The sequence below is a fragment of the Bombina bombina genome, chromosome 4 (assembly GCF_027579735.1).
Source record: "Bombina bombina isolate aBomBom1 chromosome 4, aBomBom1.pri, whole genome shotgun sequence".
NCBI classification, from domain to species: Eukaryota; Metazoa; Chordata; class Amphibia; order Anura; family Bombinatoridae; genus Bombina; species Bombina bombina.
This window is the reverse complement of record NC_069502.1, coordinates 366,996,046-367,009,327: the sequence shown is the minus strand read 5'-3', so window position 1 is coordinate 367,009,327 and position 13,282 is coordinate 366,996,046. Positions and strand designations below refer to the sequence as shown.

General features: G+C 36.1%; 1 protein-coding gene across 1 annotated transcript in view; it reads right to left on the bottom strand.

The window, feature by feature from the left end:
• Positions 1-10,152, bottom strand: part of PRKCI (protein kinase C iota) — a 555,904-nt gene extending 545,752 nt beyond the window's left edge. The window contains exon 1 of the mRNA XM_053710130.1: positions 9,918-10,152. Coding sequence (XP_053566105.1) covers positions 9,918-9,997 — 80 coding nt within the window. The 5' untranslated portion in view covers positions 9,998-10,152. The remainder of the gene's footprint in view (positions 1-9,917) is intronic.
• Positions 10,153-13,282: the final 3,130 nt, after the last annotated feature.

Genomic DNA, 13,282 nt, shown 5'->3' with positions numbered 1-13,282 from the left:
GAAACTTTTTTTTAAAATGGTATGCTCTGTCTGAATCACAAAAGAAAATTTTTTGGTTTCATATCCCTTTAAAAAGATTAAACAACTTTTAAATTTTCTACTATTGTCAAATTTGATTAATTCTCTTGGAATCCTTTGTTGAAGAGTTTACCTAGGTAGATTCATTAGGAGCTTTGGAGTGTTCACGTGACTTTTGCAATAAAGTTTGCAGCAATGTTACAGTACAGATACGTCTGCAATGGCAAGCTTCTTCCTCTATTGTAATACAGAGCTGCATTATTTTCCCAGGGTTTCCTGAGCATGCACATGTGGGATGTGGATGCTGTATCTATAAGTGCTGAAGGTTACTGTCCTTTTGTTAAATTTGTTGTTGCTAGTAGAGAAGGCAGATACATTACTGTAGTTCATTGTCATAACCACATATCTCTTCTAATCTGGAGAACAAAATGTTTTGTTTGTAGTTTGCACTCTGTTATTCCTCAAATAATCTCTATTGATTGATCACAAGAGCGCTTCAGTTGCCTCCTGTGTACTGACTTTATTGATGAGGGAGCAAGCATACTGTGCACTAGACTGAGGGGACTCTTTACAAGAGGAAGGAGAATACATAAACCCTTGCTCAAAAGCCACAAACAAGGCATCATCCGAACAGGACATAGACAGTGATTGGTGAGTCATGCAAATTATGTTTCTATATGGCTCCAGATATCCTGCTGAAAAGGTGCAATGCTCATGGCTCCCAAGTGGGACTTTCCTTATGTGTTTAACAGTTATCTTGGGTCAGTAGTACAAAATTCACAATATACAGTATATTTTACTGCAATAATGATTGTTCATCAATAAGCTGCATAGTGCTTTTGAGTTATTGGCCCAATCAAAACATCAGCCATAAATGGGTATAAATACCATGTCTAAGGCACTTACTAAAGAAAGTAACAGGGACATATATGCACAGTGAACTCAACTTTTGGTTATCAAAATATCTGTACATTTGTATTTATCAAACAGCATACAGGGCTTACTGAGCAAGTGCGGGTGTGAGATTTATTTGAATTGTGATTGGGCAAACACTTCCATTGACACTCAAACTCTTTCCTCCTGTGGCAACAGGCAGCCAGATGTCAGCACAAATATATTAAAATGTCCTACCTTTTAGGCCGTCCTGTACCCTCCTACTTTTAGGCAATGGGAAATACACCTGGGGTGTGCCTAGTATTGTAGGCAGTCCCCCATGATCCAATCCAGGCCTCTAAATTACGTGATCTTATCAACGATTGCGTGATTTTGTTTTTCAAGCAACGTTTTTATCGGAACAAACACATGCCCGGGCATGAAGAGGTTAAAGAGAGAGTAAAGATAATTGTCAGTAAGTCAAAATCAATCTTTTAAAAGAGCTTTCCAGTTTTCTTTTATTACATAATTTGCTCCATCTCTTGTATAATTTACTGAAAAGCAAACCTAGGAAGGCTTAAAGGGATACTAAACCCACATTTTTTTTCTTTCATGGTTCAGATAGAGCGTGCAATTTTAGGCAACTTTCTAATTTACTCCTATTATCAATTTTGCTTCGTTCTCTTGCTATGTTTATTTAAAAAGCAGGAATCTAAAGCTTAGGAGCAGGGTCCATTTTTGGTTCAGAATCTAGGTTATGATTGCTTATTGGTGGCTAAATGTAGCCACTAATAAGCAAGTGCTATCCAGGGTGCTGAACCTAAAATAGGTCGGCTCCTAAGCTTTACATTCCAGCTTTTTTTTTTAAATAAAGATAGCTAGCAAGAGAACAAACAAACAAAAATTGATAATAGAAGTAAAATTAGAAAGTTTCTTAAAATTGCATGCTCTATCTAAATCATTAAAGAAACATTTGGGTTCAGTATCACTTTAAGAGCAACAATGCACTACTGGGAGCTAGCTGCTGATTGGCTGCACATATATGCCTCTTGTCATTGGTTCACCTGATGTAATTCAGCTAGCTACCAGTAATGCTTTCAACAAAGAATGCCAAAACAATGTAGCAAATTAGATAAAAGAAGTAAAATTGGAAAAATGGTTAAAATTGTATGTTCTATTAAAAAGAAGAAATGTTTCAAATGGCAGTTTTTTGTTTTTTTATTTCTTGACCAACCATCCACTTGTTTGTTTGCTTTTGGCAAAGATGTCATCAGGCAGTGCAGCCAATTAGAAGTGATCAACCAGTACTATAGAGCAGAAAGTGTGTACGCCAGAACTACTATAAGTTTACTTAAAGGGCCATAATACCCAAATGTTTAAACACTTGAAAGTGATGCAGCATAGCTGTAAAAAGCTGATTAGAAAATATCACCTGAACATCTCTATGTAAAAAAGAAAGATATTTTACCTCAAAAGTTCCTCAGTAGCCACCTCCCATTGTAAAGGATTTCTAAGCAGCATTTTAGTATGTTTGTCCTGGGACATCTGAAGGGACTAGCATCGTGCACTCTCATATTATTTCACCAATCAGGTAAAGGAAGCTTACTATGAAATCTCATGAGAGTTAAGTCAAATCTCATGAGATCACAGTAAGAGTTCATGACCTCAGCACTGCTGATGCTGATTGGCTGCTGTTCATTTCTTCATTTTTTTAAATTTTTTTACCTGCAGCTGGGAGCAGCTGAGTAGAACTTTTTACACAGAACTTACTCTGCTGAGCTGAGGAAATTGTGAGGTAAAATATCTTCCTTTTTTACATAGAGATGCTCAGGTGATATTTTCCTGTCAGCTTTTTACAGTTATACTGCATCAGTTTCAAGTGATTTAGCATATGAGTATTATGTCCCTTTAAGTGTGGCTTCATTTATAACACATTTAGGGGTCGATTTATCAAAGGCTTCGCAAGCCTTTCGACCCCCTACGACTGCAGGTTCTCACAAGAGAACCTGAAGTACATATTTAACATGAGACCGCTGCTTTCCTAACCTTTCGCCACCTCTAAGGTGGCGAATTTCAATCTCCCCGGTCTCGTCCGACCGGGGAGATTGACAGCTCCTGTCCGCGCGTGGATTGGCTGGGCAGGATTGCACGCAAGGACAAAATAGCGCTCGTGTGCAATGCTGAACTCTGCCAGTGGAATTCAGCCCGCCAGAGGCGTGCTGCGGCAGACAGGGGCACATATGTGCGCCCCTGTCCGCCACAGCATGATAAATTGAACCCATACTATCCTGTCCCTTTCGAGTACAACCATTTTGTGCTCTATATGGGCATGCAGATATTCTTCCTAAATATATAACATATAAAGGACCCCATTAATTACAATACAAATACAGCGTGGGGGCCTTGGCATTTCAGACTCATGCAAACAGGCCTGAAGCCTCTCCGCCACCTAAAGTGTATCAGAGTTTTAAAAACAAAAAAAACAACAACAAAAAAAAACATGCACAAATCCAAATGAATGAAAACCCCTACTCTAGCATGGCCAACTGTATAAGTAGTGGATTGTGCAATGTTAAAGGGATACGAAATTAAAAATTAAAAAAAAAAACTTACATGATTCAGATAGAGCATGTAATTTTAAAGCACTTTTAAAATCATTTCTATTTCCAAATATGCTTTGTGCTCTTGTTGTCCCTTGTTGAAAAAGAATATGCACATATCATACACTAATGGGTGGCAGGTACTAACTGCTGATTGGTGCCTGCACACATTTTTCTCATGATTGGCTAACTAGATGTGTTCAGCTAGCTGCCAGTAGTGCAATGCCGTTCCTTTAGCAATGGATAACAAGTTAATGAAGCAAATTCGATAACAGAAGTAAAGTTGTTTAAAATTGTATGCTCCATCCAAATCCGGAAACACATTTTAGGTTATCATGTACCTTTAAATAAGGGTAGCATATGCTGTCCGCTTGCCGCAATGTTGGGCATCCAGGTTCCCAGGAGCAAACTTTGTCTGCCAGGACTTCAATAAATGGGGCTCACAGTGTTCTCTATCTAAACCATGTTAATAGCAATGTCAGCTGGCACAAACAGGGCAAAGGGGAAATTGGTAATTGACTAATGAAAGTCAATCTGACCAGGACTCAAGCATATTATACTGGTATGTTCCATAATCTTATTTATATAATAAACATGAGTTATTTTTGTAACTTAATTTGTGCTTGCTTAAGATTTCAATCAAGATTTTGTAAACATTGTAACATTAGTTACAATTACTATCATTAAAGTGAATGTCAACTTTCACGAATGAAAGCCGTTTTTAAAAATACTATTACAAACAGGGGCATTTTCATTCATGAAAGTTTACATTTCAGCCGTTCTTTTAAAATACTTACCTTTTATTCCTAGCAAGCATGGAACACCGGAGCATTGATTCCTCCGCCCCCAGGACGTCTCTTCTTACTTCAGAAATGACGAATCCGGCTTCCTCCAATCACGGCGTGGCCTCAGGCAATGTTTGCTCTGGGGGGGGGAGCCGTTATTGGAGGAAGCCGTATTTCCAAAATTAGAAGATACGACCTTGAGGTGGGAGAATCGCTGCTCCGGTGTTCCATGCTTTCTAGAAATAAAAAGGTAAGTATTTTAAAAAAACGGCTTAACTTTCATGAATGAAAGTGCCCCTGTTTTTAATATTATTTTTAAAAACAGGGCTTTCATTTGTGAAAGTTGACATTCACTTTAAAGTGATGGCATATTTTCCCCTTTTTTTTAAATCAGATCCGGAATGTTAGCGATATTTTAGATGGAGTTTAATTAATCAGCTGTAACGAATATGTGCTATAACTAACTTTTTAATTTAGATATGAAATTCAAATTCCCCAGCTCCGCTGTCCATTTCAAAAGTCATTTTTTTCATGGAGCTAAAGGTTTGACTTTGGCTCTAGCTACAACAAAAGTGCCATATGGGGAGAGCACTGATTGGAGAACAATGCAAACCGTTAGTTTACATAAAAATGTACTTTTGAAGTTGGCGGCAGAGCTTGGGGAATTTGAATTTCATATCTATGTTAAAAAGCAAGTTATATTGCATCTTAATTACAACTGATGAATTAAACTCCATCTAAAATATTACTAACATTCTGGATCTGATTTTAAAAAGGGGAGAGTTTACCATCACTTTAAAACTACATATCATGATTCTTCTAGAAACACACCTAAATATGGTTACAGAATATTTTGACCTACTCATGCACAGGTCCTGGGAAATATGTAAAGCATTTAAAAGGATTTTGTCGATATAGGGGCGTGGTACACTTAAGGGATGTGATTTAATTTTATCGAATTTTCTTAAATTGGTACAAATTATTTTCCAATTGTGGCTTTATAATATGAATATTGATAGATCCATTGACCAGTGTTTGCATGTGTAAAGAAATAATTGTGTATAGAGATGATATTATATAAAAAAGGTGCCTTTTGTGATACTAATTATCTTCGATGTGTAAGTGGAAAAAAATGATATTAATAGTGCGTATATAATTTTATTCTATTGTTTGTATCTGCATTTAGCCTTATAGAAAAAAACTCAGTGATTTAAGGTGGTAGTGTTTCTAGTTTTAAGGGTGCATTAATTTTGTGAATCTTCAATATTTTAAGGATTTTTTCTAAAAGCAAGTGCGTGATGATGTGCTAATTTCCTATAAAGAACTTCTGTGTAAATGTAGGTGTAGTGTTTAGGTGACTGCTTAATTGATAGGATTGTGTCAAAAAACAGTGACAAAGAAATATAATAATAAATGACTAACTGATAAAATCAAAAAAATATGAAATTTATTTAAAAGAATTGTTATTAGAATCTCTTATATTTGGTAATTACCACAAAAATTTGACATTTAGTGGTAATTTCCAAATATAAGAGATTCTAATAACAATTCTTTTAAATAAATTTCATATTTTTTTGATTTTATCAGTTAGAGTCATTTATTATTATATTTCTTTGTCACTGTTTTTTGACACAATCCTATCAATTAAGCAGTCACTTAAACACTACACCTACATTTACACAGAAGTTCTTTATAGGAAATTAGCACATCATCACGCACTTGCTTTTAGAAAAAATCCTTAAAATATTGAAGATTCACAAAATTAATGCACCCTTAAAACTAGAAACACTACCACCTTAAATCACTGAGTTTTTTTCTATAAGGCTAAATGCAGATACAAACAATAGAATAAAATTATATACGCACTATTAATATCATTTTTTTCTACTTACACATCGAAGATAATTAGTATCACAAAAGGCACCTTTTTTATATAATATCATCTCTATACACAATTATTTCTTTACACATGCAAACACTGGTCAATGGATCTATCAATATTCATATTATAAAGCCACAATTGGAAAATAATTTGTACCAATTTAAGAAAATTCGATAAAATTAAATCACATCCCTTAAGTGTACCACGCCCCTATATCGACAAAATCCTTTTAAATATCTTACATATATATAAGTTGGAAGGAGCTTATATAGATAGGGAGTTTGGGATTCTATAGTTCCAGCGCTCTATCCACTCTAAACTAAAAATATGTAAAGCAAACTGTCAAAGATACTCAAGAACAGAACCACTTTTAGATAATAAACTTAATTTAGCATAAATTAGTAGCATGTTTCCCCAAAAATGAAGAACCCTGGAAAGATTTTTTTGATCTTAGCCGATATTGCAGCCCTCTCTGGAAACTAAATTTTATAGATACACACAGAGATATGTGCACTATGTGGCACAAATGACCTGAGTAAGCAAAAGGCTAAAAGATTAGACATTAGATTTAAGTTGCCGCCCCACTGTCAGAGGCTACACATGTTAAAAGGATAGAAAGGTAAAAACTGAAATCTGCTTGGGTGCATTTCAATTTTAAATAGAAGCATTTTTGCAATTTACTTCCATTAGCAAAACTGCTTCTAATAAAATTTAGTTTTTCAGCGGCATACACGCATATGCTGTGAGGGCCCGTGCACCAGTATTCAAACACCAGACGTTCTAAGAAAAGTCTGCAGTGGCTTATATGACACAAATTAATTCTTCACAAGCACAATAACCACCACTGATGCACAGGCCCTCACAGCATAGTACGGCGCTAAAAAACAGTAATATCTTTTTACTACAAGTATTTTTGCTATTTAAAATTGAAATGAAATGCATTAATGCACATTTCAATTTTGATATTTCTACCCATTAAAGAGGGTCAATCCAGCTAGACACAGTTGCACTACTTAATAACAAAATTGTAAGAGACAACTTATTATACACAAAATAAAAATAAGCATAGAAATACAAATATGTGTGTGCACTAAAGGATATAGTCCAGAAAATACTCCGTCTGGTAATCTTCTCCTTGTAGAAAAAACCCCCCAAAGAAGAAAGAACTGGAAATGGTGAAGCTATCACATTTACATTCACGTATAGAGCCGTATTCACATCCTATTGAGCTTATAACTTAGCTCTCAAGTATGACCGCTCAAACGGTATATATAGGAACCACCATAAAAGAACCTTTTCTCACACAGGAACCAGATAAATAGTATATGCAATATTTATTGTTAAAGATGGTCCATCCAGCTAGACACAGTTGCACTACTTATCAGCTCAATTGCACATAGACAGTATAATAATAAAATATTTTAATACATTATAACATTACTAAACAAATGTGTTCATATAAACTGTGAATTTAACTCTACAAATGGGTTAACACACTAGAAGCCACATTAAAGCACTTATCTTGAGCAGGACATAACTAGTCACATTATCAGGAGAAGCATGGGCAATGTAGCAGCCAATCACCAATCATGTTTGCAGGGGTTTAACACAAACTTACATAGACACATTTGTATAATAAGATTATCCTGAATGCATTAAAGCAGGGATGGCCAATTGGCGACCCAAGGGCCCTCTGTACTAGTGGCTCCTGGGAAAAAGGAGAATAAAGCATGTATGATGTTTTTATATCCCCAGAAAAAAAAAAAAACAGAGGGATTACAGCAGACGGAGTCGGTCTTGTAATCTTAGCTAAATCTGGCCATGTGCCAATTGACATTTTTATGAAATATGTTATTGTGCGTTTAACAGTTGTAAATGTATATGTGGCCCTTAACGGTTCTAAAATATTGATCTCATGTCTCTGTGTTAGGAAGTTTATCATCACAGCATTTAATTATTAAACTTTAATGTCCCTTTAAACTCGTCATCTTTAAATATCCTTGTTTTTCATTGTTACATTAAACACTTTTTTTTCTTCATAGCTCATTATTGTTTAGTGATTAATATTTACAAAAATCTGTGTGAGCCTCACCTACCGTTGTCTTTTCTACAAAGGTGTATTTGAAATTCAAGATCTTGGGCAGCAAATAGTAGGTGGAACAGCTTAGTACACATGGAAAGTTTACCCATAAGCATTTCTTTAAATGTTAACTATCCAGTGACCAATATGTCCAAATGTCTATTTTCTACAGCAAACCTGTCCAACGTAAAAGGACAGTGTACTGTACTTTTTCTCCCCTTTAACGTGCACCCAATTATCCATTTCATCTAGTGGAATGTATTAAATTGTTTACAAATAGCTCCTTTACCTTTATTTTGTCATTCGACATAGCTGATTCTGCCAGATGTCCACCTATATTGAAAATTTCAGTATGTAATTAAGTAATGATTATAGAAAAGTTATATAAACAAGAAGGTTTATATGTCATTGTGCTCCCAGTGGGGTTGTAACAGAGAGGTACTAAAATGTTCCCTTTTAATTATTCTCTCTAAGTATTGGTCTGCAAGTAAAAAATAAGGACTTTGTGTAAATAAATAATGAGGTCTGCTCTCCCTAAAAGTTAAAGGGACACTGAACCCAATTTTTTTCTTTTGTGATTCAGATACAGCATGCAATTTTAAGCAACTTTCTAATTTACTCCTATTATCAATTTTTCTTTGTTCTCTTGCTATCTTTATTTGAAAAAGAAGGCATTTAAGCTATTTGTTTGGCTCAGAAGCCTGTTAAGCACTTGTTCATTGGTGGATGAATGTATCCACCTATCAGTAAGAACAACCCAGGTTGTTCACCAAAAATGGGCCGGCATCTAAACTTACATTCTTGCCATTCAAATAAAGATACCAAGAGAATGAAGAAAATGTGATAATATGAGTAAATTAGAAATCTCTGATTCACGAAAGAAAAAAATTGGTTTCAGTGTCCCTTTAAGCCCATTGTATTGGGTGTGGGTATAATTATCAGGAACCGCTATTTCATATACAAAAATAAACCTAATATATATTCTCCTGTACATGTTAAACTCTGCAGCTGATATAAGTCATTGGCAATACATTAATGGGAAACTAATTTTACAGTAGATTGCCCCCTTTAAGGATGGGGTTGCAAAATGAGGCCATCCAATGCAATTCTATTTGGCTCAATCAGGGAGTTATTCTCCCTTCTCTAACAGATGTGGAACAAAAAATGGGCATGATTCTGTATGTGTGCCTGCCTGGTATGCACAGTAACATCACTTTACCAAACTTCTAAACAGGTATTGGCACTACACAAGTTGAAACAGTGATATGTATCTAGCTACAAGATTTTGTTACACCAATACTGTTTGTAATATCTGCTCACAGGAATTCCAGGATATTTTGATATGACCCTCAGTTAGACACCACTGTTATAAAGTATATAAACCATTATGTTATGTGCAGTAGAAGTTCTTCCAAACTTTACTCATTAAGGAAAATGGTTCAGTCATCCAATAAAATTACCAAGGCAAATTGTGCAACAATCCTTTCCCAACACATGCTTTGCATTCACAACAATGTGCGCTTTTGCCACAGAGCAAGAGGGGCAAATCTGCACTGCAAGTCTCAGAAAGCACTAATATAAGCATACGAAGGTAATGGTACAATACAAGGGTGCTGGTGCTTGAAGTGGCAGTTCAACTGCATTCCGTGTGTTTCAGGGGGTGCGCTTATTGTACTTACCCTTTAAAATACGCCTTGACCCGCACCTGGTTGGAGTAATCTGCTATTTGAGACATAGTGTTGTCTCTCTGCGTTGGCATGTCCTCCGGGAGAGGGGTCAGGAAGCCCTCGGAGAGCAGGGGACAAACAACCCGGGAACTCTGTAGCTCCTATGGGATCAGATTGGTTTCCTTGCCCCAGCAAAGCCAGGCAGACTATACCAAGCAGCACACATCCGGGGGAGGGGACAGCCCTTCCCAACACCGCACTTCCAGGATAGGTGTAAGAAGGGAGGGCACAGCCGATCTTAGTTACTACATCACTGCAATGCATCATCGCCGGGGTAGTGTTCTCTCTGGTTGTGAAATATTACATTGCCACCGTTGACGGTGAATCTCTCTTGGGCAGTATGTAAGGGGGTTTATTAATACAGTTGTGGGAAACATACACATTGCACATTTTAGTTTGGTTAAAAAAAAGTACGTCAAAGAAAAATCAATGTACAGAAAATGAATACAGATCCAAAGGACTCTGTCACTAAATAAAGTATTTGTGTGAGAGGGCAAAAAATATATCAATCGCAACAAACCTTCGTTTATTTCTTATTTTAAGGTACGATTGAACACGCACTGCCAGTCTGCCTGCCACTGATACAAAACGAAATAAATAATAAAAAAGGTCATGCTAGTAGACAATGGAGATCAGGAAATACGTTACAATTCCAGTCTATGATATGGATATACTGTACTATATATTTTAGTTGTAAAGTTTCTTATTATTGATAATACAAAAATCAATATTCTTGTACAATAAATAAATTATAACACTTTCAACATGAATTAAATTAATTGGTTTGACCAGTTTTCTATATAGGAGAGACAACATCCTAAAGTGAATTGTCTGGCATTTATTTATAAATATTCATTCTGCCCCCCTCGCTGTGTTCTTTAGAGATTCCACAACATTCCTGTGTTTATATTTCAGGCAGGATGTAGATCGTAGCAATGTATCATGGGATTTGTAGTTCACATGATCTCCGCTTTCATATTTTATTTTATTCAGACTGTCTAATCAGAGATTGTGTATTGTATTCATTGTATTGCATCAACAATGGCAAATATATGCCACTACTAGTGCAGTGCTTGAATGTGCACGCATGGAAACGTTGATACATTTAATACAACATGTTTATACGTATATTTAAAAAGTGCTTTTATTTAAAATTAAAATGCATTTAAGTGTAACCGTGCATTTTAATTTTTAGTTTATGTCTCTGGAAAGCTCCCAAATAAACATAACATAGCACAGACATTCAGAAATTAAGCCCCCATTATATAATGTATTGTATTATTGTATTAAATTATTACATTTTGTAGGGTGGAGGATTTAATTTCAGAATTTAAATGTTTTTTAATATTTGATTGGGAACTTAAAATGTGACATTAATGTATGTTTCTTTCATATAGGTGGCGAGAGTCCACAAGCTGTTACATATAGGATACACATTCCTACCAGGAGGAGGCAAAGTTTTCTAAACCTCAAAAAGCCTGTAAAAACCCTCCCACCTCACTCATACCATAGTTTTAAACTTTGCCTCCATTGGAGGTGGTTGAAGCATGATGATGTACTTGATACGAGCGCCAAATCCAACACTTCATATAAACTTCAGGTTTGCGCGCCTATTACACGCAGGAAGTGTGCGTAAATTTTGACACAAGAACCTTCATAATGATACATTACATGTTTTTTAGGTTTGCGCACCATAACACTCGCCTTTACAAAAGTTCAGACGTGCATCATATTTGACACCAATTTTTTTTAAAACTCTAAAGTGCGTCATAAACGTGCAAGTAAAACTAATAGCGCGCATCAACGGGTGCGCACACACCGAACACTAGTGCGCCAATATTTTTCTATCAATAGTGTTTGAAAATTGAGCACACTTACAGTTGCTGCTTCCCTAGGCCGTATTTGCTTAGCGCTTTAATATCCATGCAATGCTACATAAAGGAGGCAAATTTTTTCCTTTCCTCATACAGCTTGCCTTAAGGGGGTAGTTATAGTAATTATTGCACTAAATTTACTAACATTTTTGCCATAATGGAGCAGCACCAATCTGTCCCTAAATATTCCATAGGAACTAAGTCTACTGAACACTTTTCTACCAAATCTAACGCCTAGATTTAGAGTTTTGTGTTAGAAGGGGTGCGTTAGCTACGCGTGTCTTTTTTCCCCCGCACCTTTTAAACAACGCTGGTATGAGAGTTCTCTGAACGGCTGCGTTAGGCTCCAAAAAGGGAGCGTACAGGCATATTTACCGCCACTGCAACTCTCTTGCTTACGGACGCGGCCAGCTTAAAAAACGTGCTCGTGCACGATTCCCCCATAGGAAACAATGGGGCAGTTTGAGCGGAAAAAAACCCTAACACCTGCAAAAAAGCAGCGTTCAGCTCCTAACGCAGCCCCATTGTTTCCTATGGGGAAACACTTCCTAAGTCTGCACCTAACACCTTAACATGAACCCCGAGTCTAAACACCCCTAACCTTACACTTATTAACCCCTAATCTGCCGCCCCCGCTATCGCTGACCCCTGCATATTATTTTTAACCCCTAATCTGCCGCTCCGTACACCGCCGCAAACTACATTATCTCTATGTACCCCTAATCTGCTGCCCCTAACATCGCCGACCCCTATATTATATTTATTAACCCCTAATCTGCCCCCCCCAACGTCGCCGCTACCTACCTACACTTATTAACCCCTAATCTGCCGACCGGACCACGCCGCCACTATAATAAATGTATTAACCCCTAAACCGCCTCACTCCCGCCTCAAAAACTCTATAATTAATAGTATTAACCCCTAATCTGCCCTCCCTAACATCGCTGACACCTAACTTCATGTATTAACCCCTAATCTGCCGACCGGACCTCACCGCTACTATAATAAATGTATTAACCCCTAAAGCTAAGTCTAACCCTAACACCCCCCTAATTTAAATATAATTTAAATCTAACGAAATAAAATAAATCTTATTAAATAAATTAATCCTATTTAAAACTAAATACTTACCTGTAAAATAAACCCTAATATAGCTACAATATAAATAATAATTATATTGTAGCTATTTTAGCATTTATATTTATTTTACAGGCAACTTTGTATTTATTTTAACCAGGTACAATAGCTATTAAATAGTTAATAACTATTTAATAGCTACCTAGTTAAAATAAGTACAAAATTACCTGTAAAATAAATCCTAGCCTAAGTTACAATTAAACCTAACACTACACTATCAATAAATTAATTAAATAAATTACCTACAATTATCTACAATTAAATCAACTAAACTAAATTACAAAAAAAAAAACAAAGACTAAATTA